General features: G+C 48.3%; 6 protein-coding genes across 6 annotated transcripts; 3 read left to right on the top strand and 3 right to left on the bottom strand.

Moving 5' to 3' along the window:
• Positions 1-173: 173 nt before the first annotated feature.
• V1508DRAFT_437935 (uncharacterized protein) lies at positions 174-5,026 on the bottom strand. The gene is made up of 6 exons (XM_066942159.1): positions 4,389-5,026; positions 3,571-4,343; positions 3,003-3,522; positions 1,725-2,955; positions 1,108-1,672; positions 174-1,053 (listed from the first exon to the last, which is right to left on the bottom strand). Exons 1-6 carry the CDS (start codon positions 4,782-4,784, stop codon positions 633-635), a joined length of 3,906 nt encoding a protein of 1,301 aa, XP_066797482.1. The 5' UTR covers positions 4,785-5,026; the 3' UTR covers positions 174-632.
• A 70-nt stretch (positions 5,027-5,096) lies between these two features.
• Positions 5,097-6,415, top strand: V1508DRAFT_412757 (uncharacterized protein). Its single transcript, XM_066939673.1, has one exon. The coding sequence runs from the start codon at positions 5,236-5,238 to the stop codon at positions 6,262-6,264; it is 1,029 nt and encodes a 342-aa protein (XP_066797481.1). The 5' UTR covers positions 5,097-5,235; the 3' UTR covers positions 6,265-6,415.
• V1508DRAFT_412756 (uncharacterized protein) lies at positions 6,203-7,442 on the bottom strand. The gene is made up of 3 exons (XM_066939672.1): positions 7,149-7,442; positions 6,965-7,057; positions 6,203-6,900 (listed from the first exon to the last, which is right to left on the bottom strand). Exons 1-3 carry the CDS (start codon positions 7,382-7,384, stop codon positions 6,684-6,686), a joined length of 546 nt encoding a protein of 181 aa, XP_066797480.1. The 5' UTR covers positions 7,385-7,442; the 3' UTR covers positions 6,203-6,683.
• Positions 7,443-7,726: 284 nt separating this feature from the next.
• On the top strand, positions 7,727-9,680 carry V1508DRAFT_412753 (uncharacterized protein). Its single transcript, XM_066939671.1, has 3 exons — positions 7,727-7,976; positions 8,440-8,938; positions 8,995-9,680. The coding sequence occupies exons 1-3, from the start codon at positions 7,837-7,839 to the stop codon at positions 9,184-9,186; spliced, it is 831 nt and encodes a 276-aa protein (XP_066797479.1). The 5' UTR covers positions 7,727-7,836; the 3' UTR covers positions 9,187-9,680.
• Positions 9,681-9,880: 200 nt separating this feature from the next.
• V1508DRAFT_412752 (adaptin N terminal region-domain-containing protein) lies at positions 9,881-13,150 on the top strand. Its single transcript, XM_066939670.1, has 4 exons — positions 9,881-10,447; positions 10,498-10,813; positions 10,865-12,082; positions 12,131-13,150. The coding sequence occupies exons 1-4, from the start codon at positions 10,125-10,127 to the stop codon at positions 12,890-12,892; spliced, it is 2,619 nt and encodes an 872-aa protein (XP_066797478.1). The 5' UTR covers positions 9,881-10,124; the 3' UTR covers positions 12,893-13,150.
• V1508DRAFT_412751 (uncharacterized protein) lies at positions 13,068-15,839 on the bottom strand. Its single transcript, XM_066939669.1, has one exon. The coding sequence runs from the start codon at positions 15,534-15,536 to the stop codon at positions 13,359-13,361; it is 2,178 nt and encodes a 725-aa protein (XP_066797477.1). The 5' UTR covers positions 15,537-15,839; the 3' UTR covers positions 13,068-13,358.
• Positions 15,840-16,004: the final 165 nt, after the last annotated feature.

The raw sequence follows: 16,004 nt of genomic DNA, 5'->3' as shown, positions 1-16,004 counted from the left end.
TACAGTAAGTGCTATGGGAAGAAGCTACGTGTGGCGGGATAATGCAATATTCAGCTCTGAAACCACCACTAGACCAAAGCTTTGCGTTCTAATTATACATGTCCAGACTGAATGACCTGCGAATCGGACAGTTTCTTTCCCTCAGAGAGTTCAGTCAAACATGATCTTTCTGAGCTGGTAACACGCGTAACAAAGGGTATCCAATTAAACTCGAGCAAGGTCGAAGAAAGCTCTCTGCGTATATTCGCGACAGTGCCAGGCCAATCATCGCGACTGTGGACAAAAACGGGTAGCTCGAAGCTTACCAGCAGCAATACCTGATTTAATGCTTTACATTTGGTGGTGTAGCATTGCTAGTGTGCTACATAGATTCCAATCGTAACCTTTGTAATTATCTGACAACTTTGCTTGAGTCGTACTCCTGCCTATGTCATCCTTGGATCTATGTCATCCTTGGATAGGATGACATAGACAACTGTAGACTACGAGCTTGCCCATCGCCCTGGAACACTAACATCCTAATGCAGCAAACTGTTTATTCAAGAAGAGGTGCACCTGCAAGCAAACACAATGTCAACACAACCGGCATTTTATGTTACATCAATTCTCGTCAAATTGAAGTCAATTCTCGTCTAGATCAGTCCACGCTGACCATTATGGAACTCGTCGTTGCAGCTTTGGCAGTATTCGCGAATGACTGTCTCCCAGTCAGTTGCATTCACCTTCATATTACCTTCGTCAGGTGTCCCGGGCACCATGGCGTTGAGCCCAGCGTCTCTATTCAACAAAGTCTCCCGTGACAATAGTTCGACGCAGCGCATATGCTCAGATTGTAACCAGTTCGACCACTCTGCGGAAACGAGCTCTTCTTCCATCTTCGAGATGACGCGAAGCGCGACTATGTGTTGATGCCTCTCTATGCCTGCTTTCTGACGTGCTATCCAAACTCGACGCGCGACCTCTTGGGTTATGTCATTCGTGTAAGATGAGTCAACAAACTCGATCGGTGAATCAGGAGTAAGAAATTCGCTCAGACTTCGGAATTTGGAATAGCTTCAATATCGCCATCAGCATACTTCATGCAAGATTGCCCACAAAATAACCTACCAAGAGCCAGCTGGATTCACAGCCAATTCTGTTCCGTCGCTGATGTAATCGTTTAAATCTTTTAAATACACAGCTTTAGCAAGAATTCCATTCGGTCGCACTCCAATCTGATTCAGAGTATTGTATGCTCGTCGTTCAGTCCAAAATGCCACGGTCGATCGTGTGCCAAGGAAAATATTTAGGACGACTGACCCGATCGCAATGGCAAGAAGTAGCAAATGCCCGTCCGCGAAAGACAGAGCACTCTGTGACGCACGGAAGAGAATCACGAGGATGTTCGAAATTCCTAATTCCAATAGCCTGTAGACACTCTTAAACACCAGGTATACGAAAGACCGTCGAGAAAACAGAATCATTCGTCGTCCTTTATCTTGTAGAGGAAGGATCTCGCGGCCCTTTAGAGTCATCTGCAATGGCGCTGTTGACTTGCCCACTTGTCCATATAGCTGAATCGACTTGCTAGTACGTCCCTGTACTCCAAGTTTACGTACATCGGAATTAATAAGCATTCCCAGCGTTTCTGCGTCGCCCGCTAAATCATCTAGTGCTGGACCTTGCACGAACGCTAGAAGGCAAGTTAGACGAGATATCCACAGACAACAATAAGAACTCAGTACCATTTACAAGGGGGCTCGATATTGTCCATTCCGTGCTACTCCATATACTAAGCTTACAGCTAGACTTGGACATGTATGATATAACATATCGATTAATCTGCGAATAGAGGTCGGCAGACGGCAGATTCCAAGGCGTATGAGTATCGGCCACAACGTAAAGAAGGTAGTCTTCCATTCGTTCAATTTTCTGAAAACATCGGATGTTTTGCTTCCGAGACCATCCTCTTACGATAGTCGACGCTGTCTCGAATGAGAACTCGCGCTCCATATTCCGTCCGCTGAGACGGATCCACGGACTCTGGTGAACATTTACGGCACCGCTACCGTAGTACAAGCTCTGAAATATAAGTGACTTGTCGCCGAATAGAAGATGGAAAAGAGCTTTTGCTGAAATATCAAATTCTTGCGAGTAAACTTGCCTATCCATTGTCTTCGAGAGATCGTACTCTACTGGTTGATCGGGAAGCTTTAGCTTGGTCCTCACATTTCGTTCTGGAAGCTGTTTAGCAGGGGACAACAAGCCTCGATCTAACGCAATCGGCCTGTCACGAGTTGCTACAGCGAATGGATCTGCGTTGTCATCTTCGGCAAGAGGGGTTGGCACATCGTCCCATCCATCGGACAATGATCCGCTCGCAGTGACCTTCGCCTCCCTTAATTTCTGTAGTAGGGCTTCCAATTCTAGAGGAGCGCGACTGTTGAAATTGTCGATCAACAGCTGGAGTCGATACTGTATTAAACGGCCCGAATCCAGGTAAGTCTTTGAGGACATCTCATCATCGTCCTTGAAGTCAATATAGAAAGAATCAAAATTCTGATTTGATTCACCGCGTACTGATAGAATATCCCCTAGGGACCTGCGGCGGATGAATATCATGTCTCCATTATTTGCGTACATATAGACCCGCTTCTGCGTCACGTAAGCACGACCCGAGAATTCGTGCGAAGTTTTGGCATTCCAAACGCCACGGAAAACCATCACCACATTCTCATCCAAGCTGATATCTGGAAATATTGATCTCAGTTGCGCATCTTGGACTTTCAGTTCGTATGGGTAGAAACTAGGATATGTTCTGTTGTCATATAACTGTTGAAGAACGATTGGTGACATGCTACCTTCTTCTTGGGGCGGTTCGACAACCACTAGCGGGGATACTACCGTATTTAATTCGGCTTTCTTGTCATTCTCCTTTGACGAATCATCATCTAGCTCCTGGCGCGCAGCCCAATTCTATATACATTAGCCTCGTACAAAAGATTTTTAAGTTAGAAACATACCACACTTCCCCATATATTGGCAGTAAGACCGTTTGGGAAGTGAACCGGAGGTATTGTTGCATGAGCGACAATAGCGGTCTTCGTCATTGACGTTGCCAAAGGATTATTGGCCAGGGTCGTTGGGGCCAATGATGTCAACGGTGGCACAATCTCATCAAATAACCTATCGGCTCCACTTATAAAGTTTTGAGGAGCATGCTGGCCAGCGATCGACTGTCCGGCCGTTATGAGTGCCTGCAAAGTGGGAGCTGGTGCGTTGGCTCTTTTAGTGGCCGCCCGGTTTAAATCCAAGGACGTTCGTGCATGCACAGGAAGAGATTCATGTCGCTCATGACTTAGTTCTGTATCTGCCGAAGTCTGAACTGTGGATGCAAACTCGGGTAGAGGGGGGATTAGGGCAAAAGCCATATCAGTGTCGGCGACATTGGAAGACTCTAATGCCTTGCGTTTCGCAATCTCGAATATACCGAGCCAAGACGCGAGATCCCTTTGGCTCTCTGCTTGGAACATGATTGTTGTGCTAGTAAACATTAGCCTTGACTAATAAATATTTGAAATAACTACTTACTCCTTGGTAGTAACCTCGAAACAGAATCTCCGATCTTCGGCAGTTGATGGTTTAACGTTACACAGCAACACGCCAATCTTATCGCTTTCCTCCACATAAGTCCTACTTGGTGACTGAACTAGCCAACCAAATATCCCATCTTTCACAAATACCCATCGGCGAACCCATACTTGTCTGGTTGGTTTTCCGACATATGTTCTCAAAAACAGCCATCCATGTTTCTCTGAGTCCACGGCGTGTGTATCGATGACTGACGCGCGTTCGTTTGACATAGAACTACCAGGCATCGACGGACTTCCAGTTTTGTCCATCACTACTGCTGGATTCGAGACTGTCCAAGCCGAATATTCTGATAGCTCTCTTGGAGGTGAGATCTCATACAGAACCAATCCCTCGAGATCTCGTCGTGTCATGCTGAGCTCTTTAAAGAGTATCTTCATCGGAGCCTTCATCTGGTCACTCCATTTCCGGATTCGTCGTAAATCATCAGCAATGCCGGAATATGGGCTGTTACTGGTCTCGTTGATGTCATGTCCAAACATCAGCCACTGATCTGAGAATGCCTGAATGATAGTGCGGTCGAGGGCATGCTTCAATGACACAGTAACAAGACATAGATCGAATGATGTCTTTACGTATTGCCGCCGAGCTTCGTATAGCTGAAAGGCGTCTTCACGAAGTGCGGACGGTTCTTTAGTTTTCGATTGAGACGCGTATCGAGATACAAGTGTGTCGAATCTTGATTGCGCTGAATCAAATATTCTTTTGATGTCCTACTGCTGTCAGCGTAACGCCCATTACCGTTTACAGGTCAGTACCTTGTATTGTCTAATCTCCTTTCGATGTAAGATCTCTAGTTGTTCAATGACATTCTTCTCCATGCCTTTGACGCACTTGATGAAATTAGACCAAAATATCCGCAATCCCTCCGAATATGACATCATTGCCGTGAGTGTATAGTCATGATCAATAATATTCTCGGTAATAAATGTCGGAAACGATCGTCCAAGTAGCATGTTTATAGTTTCTTGCATACTATCCGCGTCATTACTAAGACGGTGCCCGGCTTTGACATAGAGATCAATCCAGCGCTCGACAGCATCGACCTGCTCATGAATATGCCATGCTGCCGTTCGAAAAGACGGACTGTCCAAAGCCGCCTCCTTCAAAGACACCGGAATCAGCTTTACTCCTTCACCTTTTGTGGTTGACATTGTGATGATTCCTGGCAGATGTCGCCGTGGCTCCTAGTATGCCGCCGAAGCCGCGTCGTAATTTAAGAGCTGATTTCCAGCTGGTCGGCGATTATGCAACAAAATCAAATCGTAGGACAGGATTGTTAACTGATGTATATGTCTCCCGTGGCCAAAATTTTTTGCGTAACAGAAAACAATGTGAAATAGGTGATAGGCGATTGAGTTGGTGCGGTATTACCCGCGGATCCGGACGATGCAATAGCATCTGCGGCTCACGACAGCATTTAAATGCTCCCCAGTTTAAATATTGCGGTATATTTACACTCTCAACAGCATTTGTATACCATTGCAACGTATTTCGGGGACAATATCTGCCCCGCGGGAAAACACATTTTGTCAGATTTCGTCTCTCGTATGTCAGATTGCAACATCGATCCTGTCACCTCAGTCTTACAACTTACGCCCGATAATGTCAAGGATCACAAGTTCAACGTCATCTAAAGATGACTTTATGTCCTCCGGGGATCGGTGGCTGGAAAGCGTTGCTGATGAGTTGGAAGCAGGTGCTCGGCATATGGGAAGACGTCAGGAAGCAAGACAGGATCTACTCGACACCAATACCAAAAGAAAACATTCCAGTCGCAGTAACTATAACGAGGACTATGATGATAGACGCAAAATACATTCAACGCGGATACACTACGGTTCGACTAAGGGTGCGCGAAGTGGGTATGAGCAAAGTCGGCATTTGAGACCTCCGGACAGTGATGCCAAATCTCGTCAGTCAAATCGAAATACAGAATCATGGTCGAAGGAGATGACGCGGCTGTCAGCAGCAAGCCGCGGCGAGGACGATGATGATGATGGTGATGAGGGTGAATGGGTTGAAGCACCTGCATTTTCCAAATTGTCCACTCAATCTCCTTCTCAATCGCATTCTGAGTCAAAAGACACAGAACGTAATATTTCAAGTATCCCTCCACTATCCAGACCTAGGAAAGGTCCTACACTACCCTCTGCGGCTGACATACAGCTTATGAATTCAGAGCTGCATGCTGAGTCGTTGGAAGCTATGCGATCGGCACGAATGCTTTCAATGCGCGAATCAGAAGTACATTACACCGGCGCTGCTGAAAACTTACTATCAGGAGGTGCAAATGAGCCATCGGGTCCAAGAGACAGAAAAATTGAGAAGAGGCAACTAGAGAACCAAACGCGTAGGGAGTATATCCGGGCACAGTCACCAGGAGGAGTTGATGAGGTTGGCGACGATGAGTTGTTCGATGGAGCTGTCGGTGGTGGATCTTCTAACAAAATGAGCGAAATAGCGGCCCGCAAGGTAGAGAAAGAAAGAATTAAGAAGGAGAAAAGAGAGGCATTTTATAGGGAGAAGGACGCCGAACGGAGAAAGAGATGGGAAGAGATGCACACGAGAGAGGAGAAGACCATAGATATGCTTAAGGAGCTTGCAAGGCAGAGGTTTGGGGACATTCCCTGAACTGTAGATAATAGTACAAAAAGATCTAGGGACGAATTGCATTAAAGTGAAAGATGAAGAAGTTGGTACACTTAGAAAAAAGAAGAAAACGATTACAAATGTACTCCATCGCCCCTATGTAACAGCATCCTGCTTATAAAACGAATCCCATCCATCCGGAATAATATAATATAATCGGCAATCGGCTCTGCTGTTCCCATATTCTCGTTATTACCTCATGACCACTTTCAAGTCAAGTGCATTGGTATTCAATGCTAAAAATTAACAAAAATGAGTGCGACCATACCGGCACCAAATTATTACGAAACGTCCTATGTCAGTCCTTAACAACTCTCCAGACCTACTAAATCTATCATTCCACGGTACAGCAATCGCAAATTTCGTATCCGTTGATTCTTTTTACAATATACAAGTTAGAATCACTCCGAATCGACCCAATCTGATGCCAGACGACCTATAACTGGCAGCTCAAGTCTCTCGAGACTAGACGAATCTCTGTATGCGCGGTATGCCATGTACAGCGCAAAAACAATATAAACTGCGAGAACAAGATATGAAAGAACGGTAGAGAATGAGAGGATTATGAAGAGAATGAATAGAGGAGTGAATAATAGAGACGCCTGCCACGCGTGGAAACTATATCAAAAATTGTCAGTAACCACGAAGATGCTGCAACTTTAACTCAATACTAGTATCGTACCGAATGTAGTCGTTCTTCGTTTCGAAGATCAGCAGCGCAACGGAACCAACGGGAGGAAGAGCAGCGTACACAATAAGGGACTCATAATCTAATCTGAAATCAATTGTTAATGCAACGCTCCCAGGTGGCATTTAATCGTTAAAGCACAAGCCACCATGCCAACTTGATAAGTATAATTGCTCACCTGAGTGGTATACTAGTCTCATATTGGTTCACTGGATTCTGTTGCTCTTCAGCTGGAGGGCCATAAGCTGAAGATGAACCACCTGCGTAGGCGTTAGGAGATGCTGAATACATTGGCGGTGGGGGGGATGCAGTCGAGCTGGAAGCAGGGAAAGGAGGCGGTGTGTAACCTCCAGAACCACCCTGACCGGGGCGCGAAGCGGAGGGTTCTTCGCTCTGATACGGTGCGAAATCCATTGCGATCAGCGGCCAAGAAAGAGGTTGTGATGGAGTAGTTAGGATAATTTGATATTGATATCTCACAACTATCTACGAATTGGAGACATAGACGTAGCCGATGCGGCCGTCGGCAGGGTAACTTTTGTATCTTCGGTCTGGCCCAGGCGTATCAGAGAAGTCGACTAGGTTGAATATATGGTTTAAATGCATCAAAATGCCACAATTATGGTAGTGTACATTTTCCTCAACGGCTGTGCACTTGAAGACTTAACTGGTGCGCTTTTGTGTCAGGCATTGAAGAGCTTTCCATATTAGGATAGGGTAGGGTGGATTTGTCTCTGTATGCCACCGTTGCCGCTCCGCCATCATCACAGGCTCATCATTTGCTCTTTCTCGTTATACATAACTTTTGGATTTCACCCGTCCCTCAATAATACGTATCGAAACCGACAACGGAAGTAATACAAACGATGCCGGCACCTATCGACATATCGTACCAGCGACCGCAGCACCAGCACCATCGATTCCGTAGAGAGTCCGTGGCCCACTCGCAGGGTATGGGCGGTATCTCATGGGGAGGTATCAGTGTCGGCTCATGGCTCAAAGATGAGTAAGTAGTTTGCATTCGTGTATATCTTGCAGTGCCTCTTTTATGGCCTACCCAAAGTTGTTGTTTGTCGGAATATTGTTGGTACTTGTGAGCTGTGCAGCCTGCGTTGGTGCCTGGATGTGGAAGTGACAATGCCGACAGCGATTGTCAGATGGCATCGCCATCAACGCGGCGTCCCATGGCCTCGCAGACGTAATTAGTCTGACAGTACAATGCTACGTTGCAGCGTGACTGAGAATTTATATTTGCGTCGGTCTCGGTTGTGATAGATGTCACCGCTTGTTTCATGTTTCGACATGAAGATCAGGCTCTGATTACTCCATACCGACCGGCAAAGCTTACTCAATATGGGCATTGTATCCCAATGGACTGCGCTGTTTTCCTTGCTTTATGCTTGCTTTTTATCTTGCTGTGCGAGTTGTGTTCTTCTGAGATCCCTGTTTATGCTGACGGTACCATATAGGGTTATGATGATGAGCAACTCGCCTTTCGTAGGCAGCCAAACTAACATAGCAAACGGACTTAATTTCAGCACATCAGTGAACATGTCTAATATGTCGCCATCATTTAATTCTGGATCGTATCTCACAAAGCTCGAGGCTAACTTTTGTCGTGACTACAACTGCTGTGGCGAACGCTTACCCACGCTTCACGATCTTCTACAGCATTACGAAGAGGCTCACATTTCGCCCTCGCCGCCACCAGAGCCAATCTATTATAATTCACGGCCAATGCAGGTATTTGAGGCAGTGTCTACGAATGAAGTGTTTCTATCACCTGAGCCATCGGATGCAGGGACACCTATGATGATGGACGAGGAAGAGGACGAAATGTGTATAGACGACCCGGCCAGGCATTTGTATGTTATGGATCACCAAGGGGACGACAAGCCATATAAGTGCCCAGTCATTGGATGCGAGAAGGCATACAAGAATCAAAATGGTTTGAAATACCACAGACAAGTAAGTTTGGGTCCAAAACTCCGAGCTTTATTACTTACTAATACATTATCATGTAGCATGGTCATCAAAATCAAGTTTTACGTCAGAACGAAGACGGGACGTTGACAGTTATTTCGCCCGATAACGAATTCCCGTATCCGGATTATCCAGGATTAGAAAAGGACAAGCCATACCGATGCGAAGTCTGCGGCAAGCGGTACAAGAACTTAAACGGTCTGAAGTACCACCGAGGGCACACCACACATTAAATTACAGACTCTGAAAATAATCACATTAAAATTGCAAAAGATCGGTGCGGTGTTATGCTTGCTTTCACGGAAGAACAAAAGTTGGTTTGTTTGCTATATAGCAGTAGTGTGCGTTTATGTCTTGGGTTACATCTTATGCTTGTCCTCTCTTGTTCTTTCGTTACCCATTTTCTATAGTTGTTCGGATCTTTTTAGTATTGCTAGGTTAAATCACACTACTCTCAGTTTCAGCAGGTGTAATTGCATTTGGGATGTATTTGTATACTTATGTCTCTTTATTTATTTGTTTAGTTTGCCAGTTATTATCCTTATCGAATTACGGCTTTTAACTTTGTTTTTATTGTGAGGTAATCATGGGATACGTGATGGAATAGATGAGGATGCTATATTGTCTATTAAAGGTATATTGTATATTGTGATGGTCCCATTGATGATGAATTTATGGGTGGAATAGACGAAACATATTCTTGTACACCCGGTCCCTCTATTTGCACCATATCTATCTATGGATCTATAAGGGCCAATTAAAGGCCAATCATTTATCGCAACGTGTCAGTGCGGAATATTTATTTCTGTTAAATATTTATTGCCATGAGACGATTTGCCGTTGGTGCCGGGAACATATCTGCGGCTGTGCCCACAGCTGCGCGCCCGTCCAAAAGCGCGTCCCTTACCTACTTGCGAGCCTGAGTGGCTGCAATAACTTCCACAAAACATACCTGAAGTACTATCCATCTACTTCGACCGGCTCTCAACATCAGCATTACCGGTCAGGCAATCTGATGAGATCCGTCCAAGCATAGGTTTAGGTCTTTTCGTCTCTTGATCTTGAGAAGCATTGTGTTATCTGCTTCCCGGGTGGACTCTTGACCCAGTTAGTTGGGCAACAACACCATTCCGACGCCCATAACCACAGCCATACATCTGAATTAAACGCGATGTCATCTCTCAAGTCATTTATCAAGTCCGTGCGCGCCGCCAAAACGATGGCCGACGAACGCGCCGTGATCCAGAAAGAGTCTGCCGCGATTCGTACGTCCTTCCGCGAGGACTTCACAGATACGAATTTACGGCGGCAGAATATAGCTAAGCTGCTGTACCTGTTCACACTTGGCGAGCGAACGCATTTCGGACAGATTGAGTGTTTGAAGCTGCTAGCAACGAGCAAGTTCTCGGATAAGCGGCTCGGGTACTTGGGGACCATGTTACTATTGGATGAGAATCAGGAGGTGTTAACTCTTGTTACGAATTCATTGAAAAAGTGAGCGATCTGGGTGATCTTGTGGAGTGGGATGCTGATTGATGTGATAGTGACTTGAATCATCCAAATCAGTATGTTGTGGCATTGGCACTGTGCACGCTGGGTAATATCGCCTCGCAGGAAATGGCACGCGATCTGTTTACGGACGTCGAGAAACTCGTGGTCACTCAGAATCCATACTTGCGAAAAAAAGCGGCATTGTGTGCAATGAGGATTATTCGAAAGGTGCCGGAGTTGGAGGAACGGTTTGTCGACAAGGCGAAGTCGTTACTAGGCGATCACCACCATGGCGTGCTGATCTGCGGAATGACTCTTGTTTACGATTTATGTGTCGAACAACCCACTTTGATTCCTCAATTCAGACAGGTAAAATATTCAATGGATTAAGCAGCTAAATATTCTACTAATACACTGTAGTTCATTCCCTCTCTTGTTCGACAACTGAAGTCGCTAACGACATCCGGCTACGCTCCTGAACACGATGTAGCCGGCATCTCGGATCCTTTCCTTCAAGTCAAAATACTCCGACTTTTGCGGGTCCTAGGCCGTGGCGACCAATCGGCGACTGAACAGATGAACGACATCCTTGCGCAAATTGCCACCAACACAGACTCCTCCAAAAACGTTGGCAACGCGATCCTGTACGAGGCTGTGCTTACTATCCTAGACATCGACGCTGACAGCGGGCTCCGTGTCCTCGGGATCAACATTCTTGGTCGGTTCTTGGGTAATAAGGACAACAACGTGAAGTACGTGGGCTTGAACACTTTGTCGAAGGTGGTCGAGCTCGAACCGAACGCTGTGCAGCGACATCGCAACACAATTCTAGAATGCCTTCATGACGCGGACATATCTATCCGCCGACGTGCGCTCGATCTCTCGTTCGATTTGATCAATGACCAGAACGTCCGAGTACTCGTGCGTGAATTGCTCGTGTTTTTGGAAACAGCGGACACGGAGTTCAAGGCAAACATGACGGTTCAGATATGCGTCGCGGCGGACAAGTATGCGCCTAACAAGCGCTGGCACATTGACACAGTGCTGAGGGTACTCAAACTTGCTGGAAATTATGTTTCCGAGCAAATCATTTCGCAGTTCATTGCGCTTGTGTCGAATACATCTAATATGCAGTTGTACACCGTGCAGAAGCTGTATTCGTTGCTACGGTCTGATATTACGCAAGAGGGATTAACTTTGGCGGGCGCGTGGGTAATTGGTGAATATGGCGACGAGCTGTTGAAGGCGGGTACTTTTGAGGATGAGGAAACGACGTTAGAAGTCAAAGAATCCGACATTGTGCAGATATTCGAGGGCTTGCTATATAGTACGTATGCGACCCAAACTGTGCAGGAATACGTTTTAGACGCACTAGTAAAGCTTTCCACTCGGATGTCGGATCCAAGCCAGATTGAGCGGATCCGTCGGTTAATTATGTCACAGACGACGGCGCTAGACGTTGAGATTCAGCAGCGAGCGGTGGAGTACGCGGAGTTGTTTGGCTTCGACGAGATTAGACGGGGTGTTCTTGAGAAGATGCCGGCAGCTGTTATTCGGGAGGATCGAAAATTGCAGCTCGAAAAGAAGGCTATAAAGAGTGTGCCGCCCATTGCGTCACAGCCGAAGAGCGAGACTGATGTATGATATTTTGTTGTTTTGCTGTGCGATAGTGCTAATGACGTGCAGATACTGCTAGACTTAATGAGCGGCGGCATCGACGACGTGCCGCAATCGTCAGTAGTTGCGCCCGCGAACGGGGATCTACTCTCCATAGCGCTCGGCGGAGGCAATTTCCCATCCCTTCCTACATCGCCTTCACCGACGAACGGCCAAATGAACGGCAAGACGAACGGCAAGACATCTGATCTCCTCGCAGATGTATTTGGCGGTAGTCCATCAACGGCGAGTGCACAACCGCAGGCGAACGGCCAGCAGCAGAGCATAAACGACATTCTCGGCTTGTTCAGCACGGAGGCTTCGTCATCATCGGCATCAGCTCACGTTTCGCTGCCGATGCAGATGTCATCCCCGACGGTGACGCAAACAGGTTTGAATCCACCCGCGACTAATCCTGCGAGCGGGCAGACATATCCCGCGTACCCAGCCTACGCCCAAAACGGCTTGACCTTGACACTTCAGCCGATCCGAGACGGAACGACACCGGCCGGTGTCGTCAACGTGTTCGCGTCATTCACAAACACAGGGAGCATCCCACTTAGTCACATAACCTTCCAAGTTGCCGTCCCGAAAACCCAACACGTCGAACTCCGTCCAATTTCCAAAGCTGATCTGGCGCCGGGCGAGAGCGCTAGCCAGGCAGTGCGCGTGAGCGCGAGTGTCGGCGCGCAGGTCCGGTTGCGGCTTCGGGTGAGTTTTGGAAAAGGCGAGGAAGAAATTGTCGAGCAGGTGCTGTTCAATCAATTTCCGGCTGATTTGTTGGCTCCTTAATGGCTGGTGAACGAGATGAGTTGTTGGAAGAGACAGGAGAGAGATCGTGTCTTGTGATGTTGTTGTGTGTTCATGCATTTAAGAAATTGTGGATTGTGTTTATTAGTTCATAATAAGTACTGAAATTTGTTACGATTGGATTCTAAATTTACGAGTGAGTGTCAACGATTGGTTGTTTAATACTGTCAAAAAATCACATTACGACTTAAATACATGTAAATAAAAGAAATCCACAAATGATAACAAAATAGAAAAATAATACAAAATCTCTTGATACTCGATAAATAACTACTAATAAATCTTGTACCACCAGCCTGCCAAGTCCATGACAAAATAATTCCGTTGCCAACACCGTACCACATACATAAAACAATACCGGGATTTTACTACTGTTTATGACAAATCCCACGCCGCAATAGTAATACAAAACCGAACGTGTAAGACAGACTGAAATCTCGCAGCTTGATCATATAGTCACTCGTACACTACCAATCAACATCCGCAGCCGTTCAATAACAAGTAAATGCATCTTCCTCTGTCGTTCCGCCGCCGCGCCTGAAGCAGAGCTAGCAGTGACTTCTCGCTTGGTCTCGTTCTGGTCATCGAGTACGAGCTTGACATTTACCTGCTCAACAAGACTGTCGACATCCTCGACCGGTACTGCGCTCTTCTGCAGGGTACCGACGCTGAATCGGCGAGTTGGGTCGGTGTCGAAGCGGCTTGCGAGAGCGGGGTGAGACTGCGGAGAATGGTAGGACGCACCGAGGGCGACTGCCGGCAGGGACGGGTAGATTCCTGTGCTGGATGCCATTACCGGCGCCACGTGCGAGTAGTGCCCTGGCTGAGACGCAGCGACATGTGCGGATTGGTGCTGCGCATGTGACTCTGCCGCGTTGATGGGCGTGAATGGCGCGGTTTGGGGCGGTGGCTGCTGCGCTGCAGTTGGGTGGTAGGACTGGTGCTGAGGGGCAGGGTATGAAGGCGCGGTGGCATGCAGGGGCGCGTGATATATGCTTGAACTGAGCTGGGTCAGAAAGTGGTCAGTCTCAAGCATGTCCTGCTTAGTTCGTAACGCCGGCAGAGTTGTATGCGGGGGCTGGAGTTGCGGCGGTGGATGCGAGATCGACTGCGGTGCCGGGTAGTGCGCTTGTGGTGGGACGTGGTAGCCGGCGGAAGCGGCAGCGGCAGCGGACGACATGTAGTCTGTCGATGGCGGCGTGACGCCGACAAGTGCCTCGAGAGCAGACAGTCGCGACGCCATGTCCTGGGCGTACACTGGCGCGACCTTGTGGCGCTTGATGTCCTCAAAAAAATCGTTGGCCGCGTCAAGGGCACGTTTTGATCGTGGTAAGTCAGGATGACTGACCGCTGGATGATGGGGTGGGTTAAACTGACCGGTCTGTGCATCATGCATGCCGCTGTATCCATACGATGCCTGCTGCTGCTGCTGCTGTGGCGGTGGCGGTGGCAGTGGAGGGGGATAATACATGGATGAGGTGTCTTGGTGCGACAAGTGGTACTGGGATGCAGAGTCAACGGTTGGCACTGTGTGGTGCGTGTAGTTCAATCCAGCAAGCGGGACCGAGTATTGCGGGTGGTCGTCGCCAGTAGAGGCCGGGTTTTCGCGAGATGACTTCCAAGCGTGCTGAGGATGCAGTCTATGCCGGGATGAATCGTCAGGGGCAAGGAAGACGGAATCATCGGCATGAGTCTTGACGTGCTTCTTCAGATCCTGGGGACGCTTGAACGGCTTTGAGCAGAAATCGCACCGGTGGGGCTTGAGCGGAACATGGACGCGCAAGTGGGACGTGATGTGATCGCGCTTGACGGTGGACGTTCGGCAGTTGGCCCATGAACACGTCAGACAGAGGTTGTTTGTGGACTTGCGGCCGACGTGGAAGTCGCACAGGTGGTTGTAGAGGTCTTCTGCGTTGTCGAAACGGTCACCGCAGGCGGCCCACTGGCACACCAGGCCGGTTGAGTCTGAGACCGCGTCCTTTGATGGAACGCCTCTCGGAACTGCGGCGTTGGCGGTGGCGGTCGAGGACGGACCGCTGAACGAGTTGTGCCGCGGAATAGGCGCTGGGGGAGGCGCAGACGAGAGGCCGTGGGTCTTATATGTCGGTGAGTTCGAAGCGGACGAGTAGGAGGATGCATTTGAGAGGCGGCCTCCAGAAGAAGTGGTCGACACTGACGACGTGGTCGACGAGGTCGGAGAAGTGGTTGACGCACTCGCAGCGACGTATCCGCTGCTGACGGACGACGGAGCTGTGTGGGATTCGACGATGAGAGAGGGAATGGCAGGATAACCGGCGGACGAGGACGATGTTGGGGGCAGATGGTAGAGGTACGGTGCGGGCGCTACAGAGGACATCATGCGAGGCAGGGCCGGGTAGAGGTGGGGCAGCGACGGATTTGCGTGAGTCGCCAGATTGGCAGCTGAGGGGAAGTGTCGAGTAATAACCAGGCGAATATGGAATCGTCCCTTTAAGCAACCGGGGGGGGAGGGTGGAAGAAAACTTGAAGCGTCAGGCGGAGACGCGCGACGGCGGGACAGTCGTCTGCTCTTGTACGCGATGCAAGAATTAAGAATTTGGTCACGGCTCGAGCGCAGATGTGGACGAAAAGTATCGCAATGGCGCATATGGAGCCACAACTGGGCAACTCGCGACGGATATGCTGTTGTCTTGGCACCGGGAGTAAAAACCGCTTGGCGTGGCAGCAGAGCCAAGAGCCGCGTTCATCTCTTCTTGTTGCTGCCGTCCGCTTGAACTTGGTTTGGTTTGTGGACAGCAAACAGCAGCGGCAGAGAACCAACCAGTAGAGGGCGAGGGCGAGGGCGATGGCGTAGAGTAAAGAGTGTGTCAGGGGCAGGCAAGGCAGGCAACTCGGCGCTACTAAAGGCATATTCAACAACAAATCGAGCACACTTTCGATTCGCCGCCAAATGCAAAATATGCCAAGCATACATGCAAAGAAAGCTGAGGCAAACGCGTCCTCGTTATCTCTCCAGAATCGGCTTAGTCCCTCACTTCACTTCATCACCATATTTGGTGCCTATTCTTGCACATTATAATACTAAGGACCCTCCTCGTTCGTTCGACTTCTCACT

Source organism: Lipomyces doorenjongii, assembly GCF_038497915.1.
Source record: "Lipomyces doorenjongii strain NRRL Y-27504 unplaced genomic scaffold V1508scaffold_10, whole genome shotgun sequence".
Classification (NCBI taxonomy): Eukaryota; Fungi; Ascomycota; class Lipomycetes; order Lipomycetales; family Lipomycetaceae; genus Lipomyces; species Lipomyces doorenjongii.
Note: the sequence above shows the minus strand (reverse complement) of the source record. Positions and strands in the feature narration are given on the sequence as shown.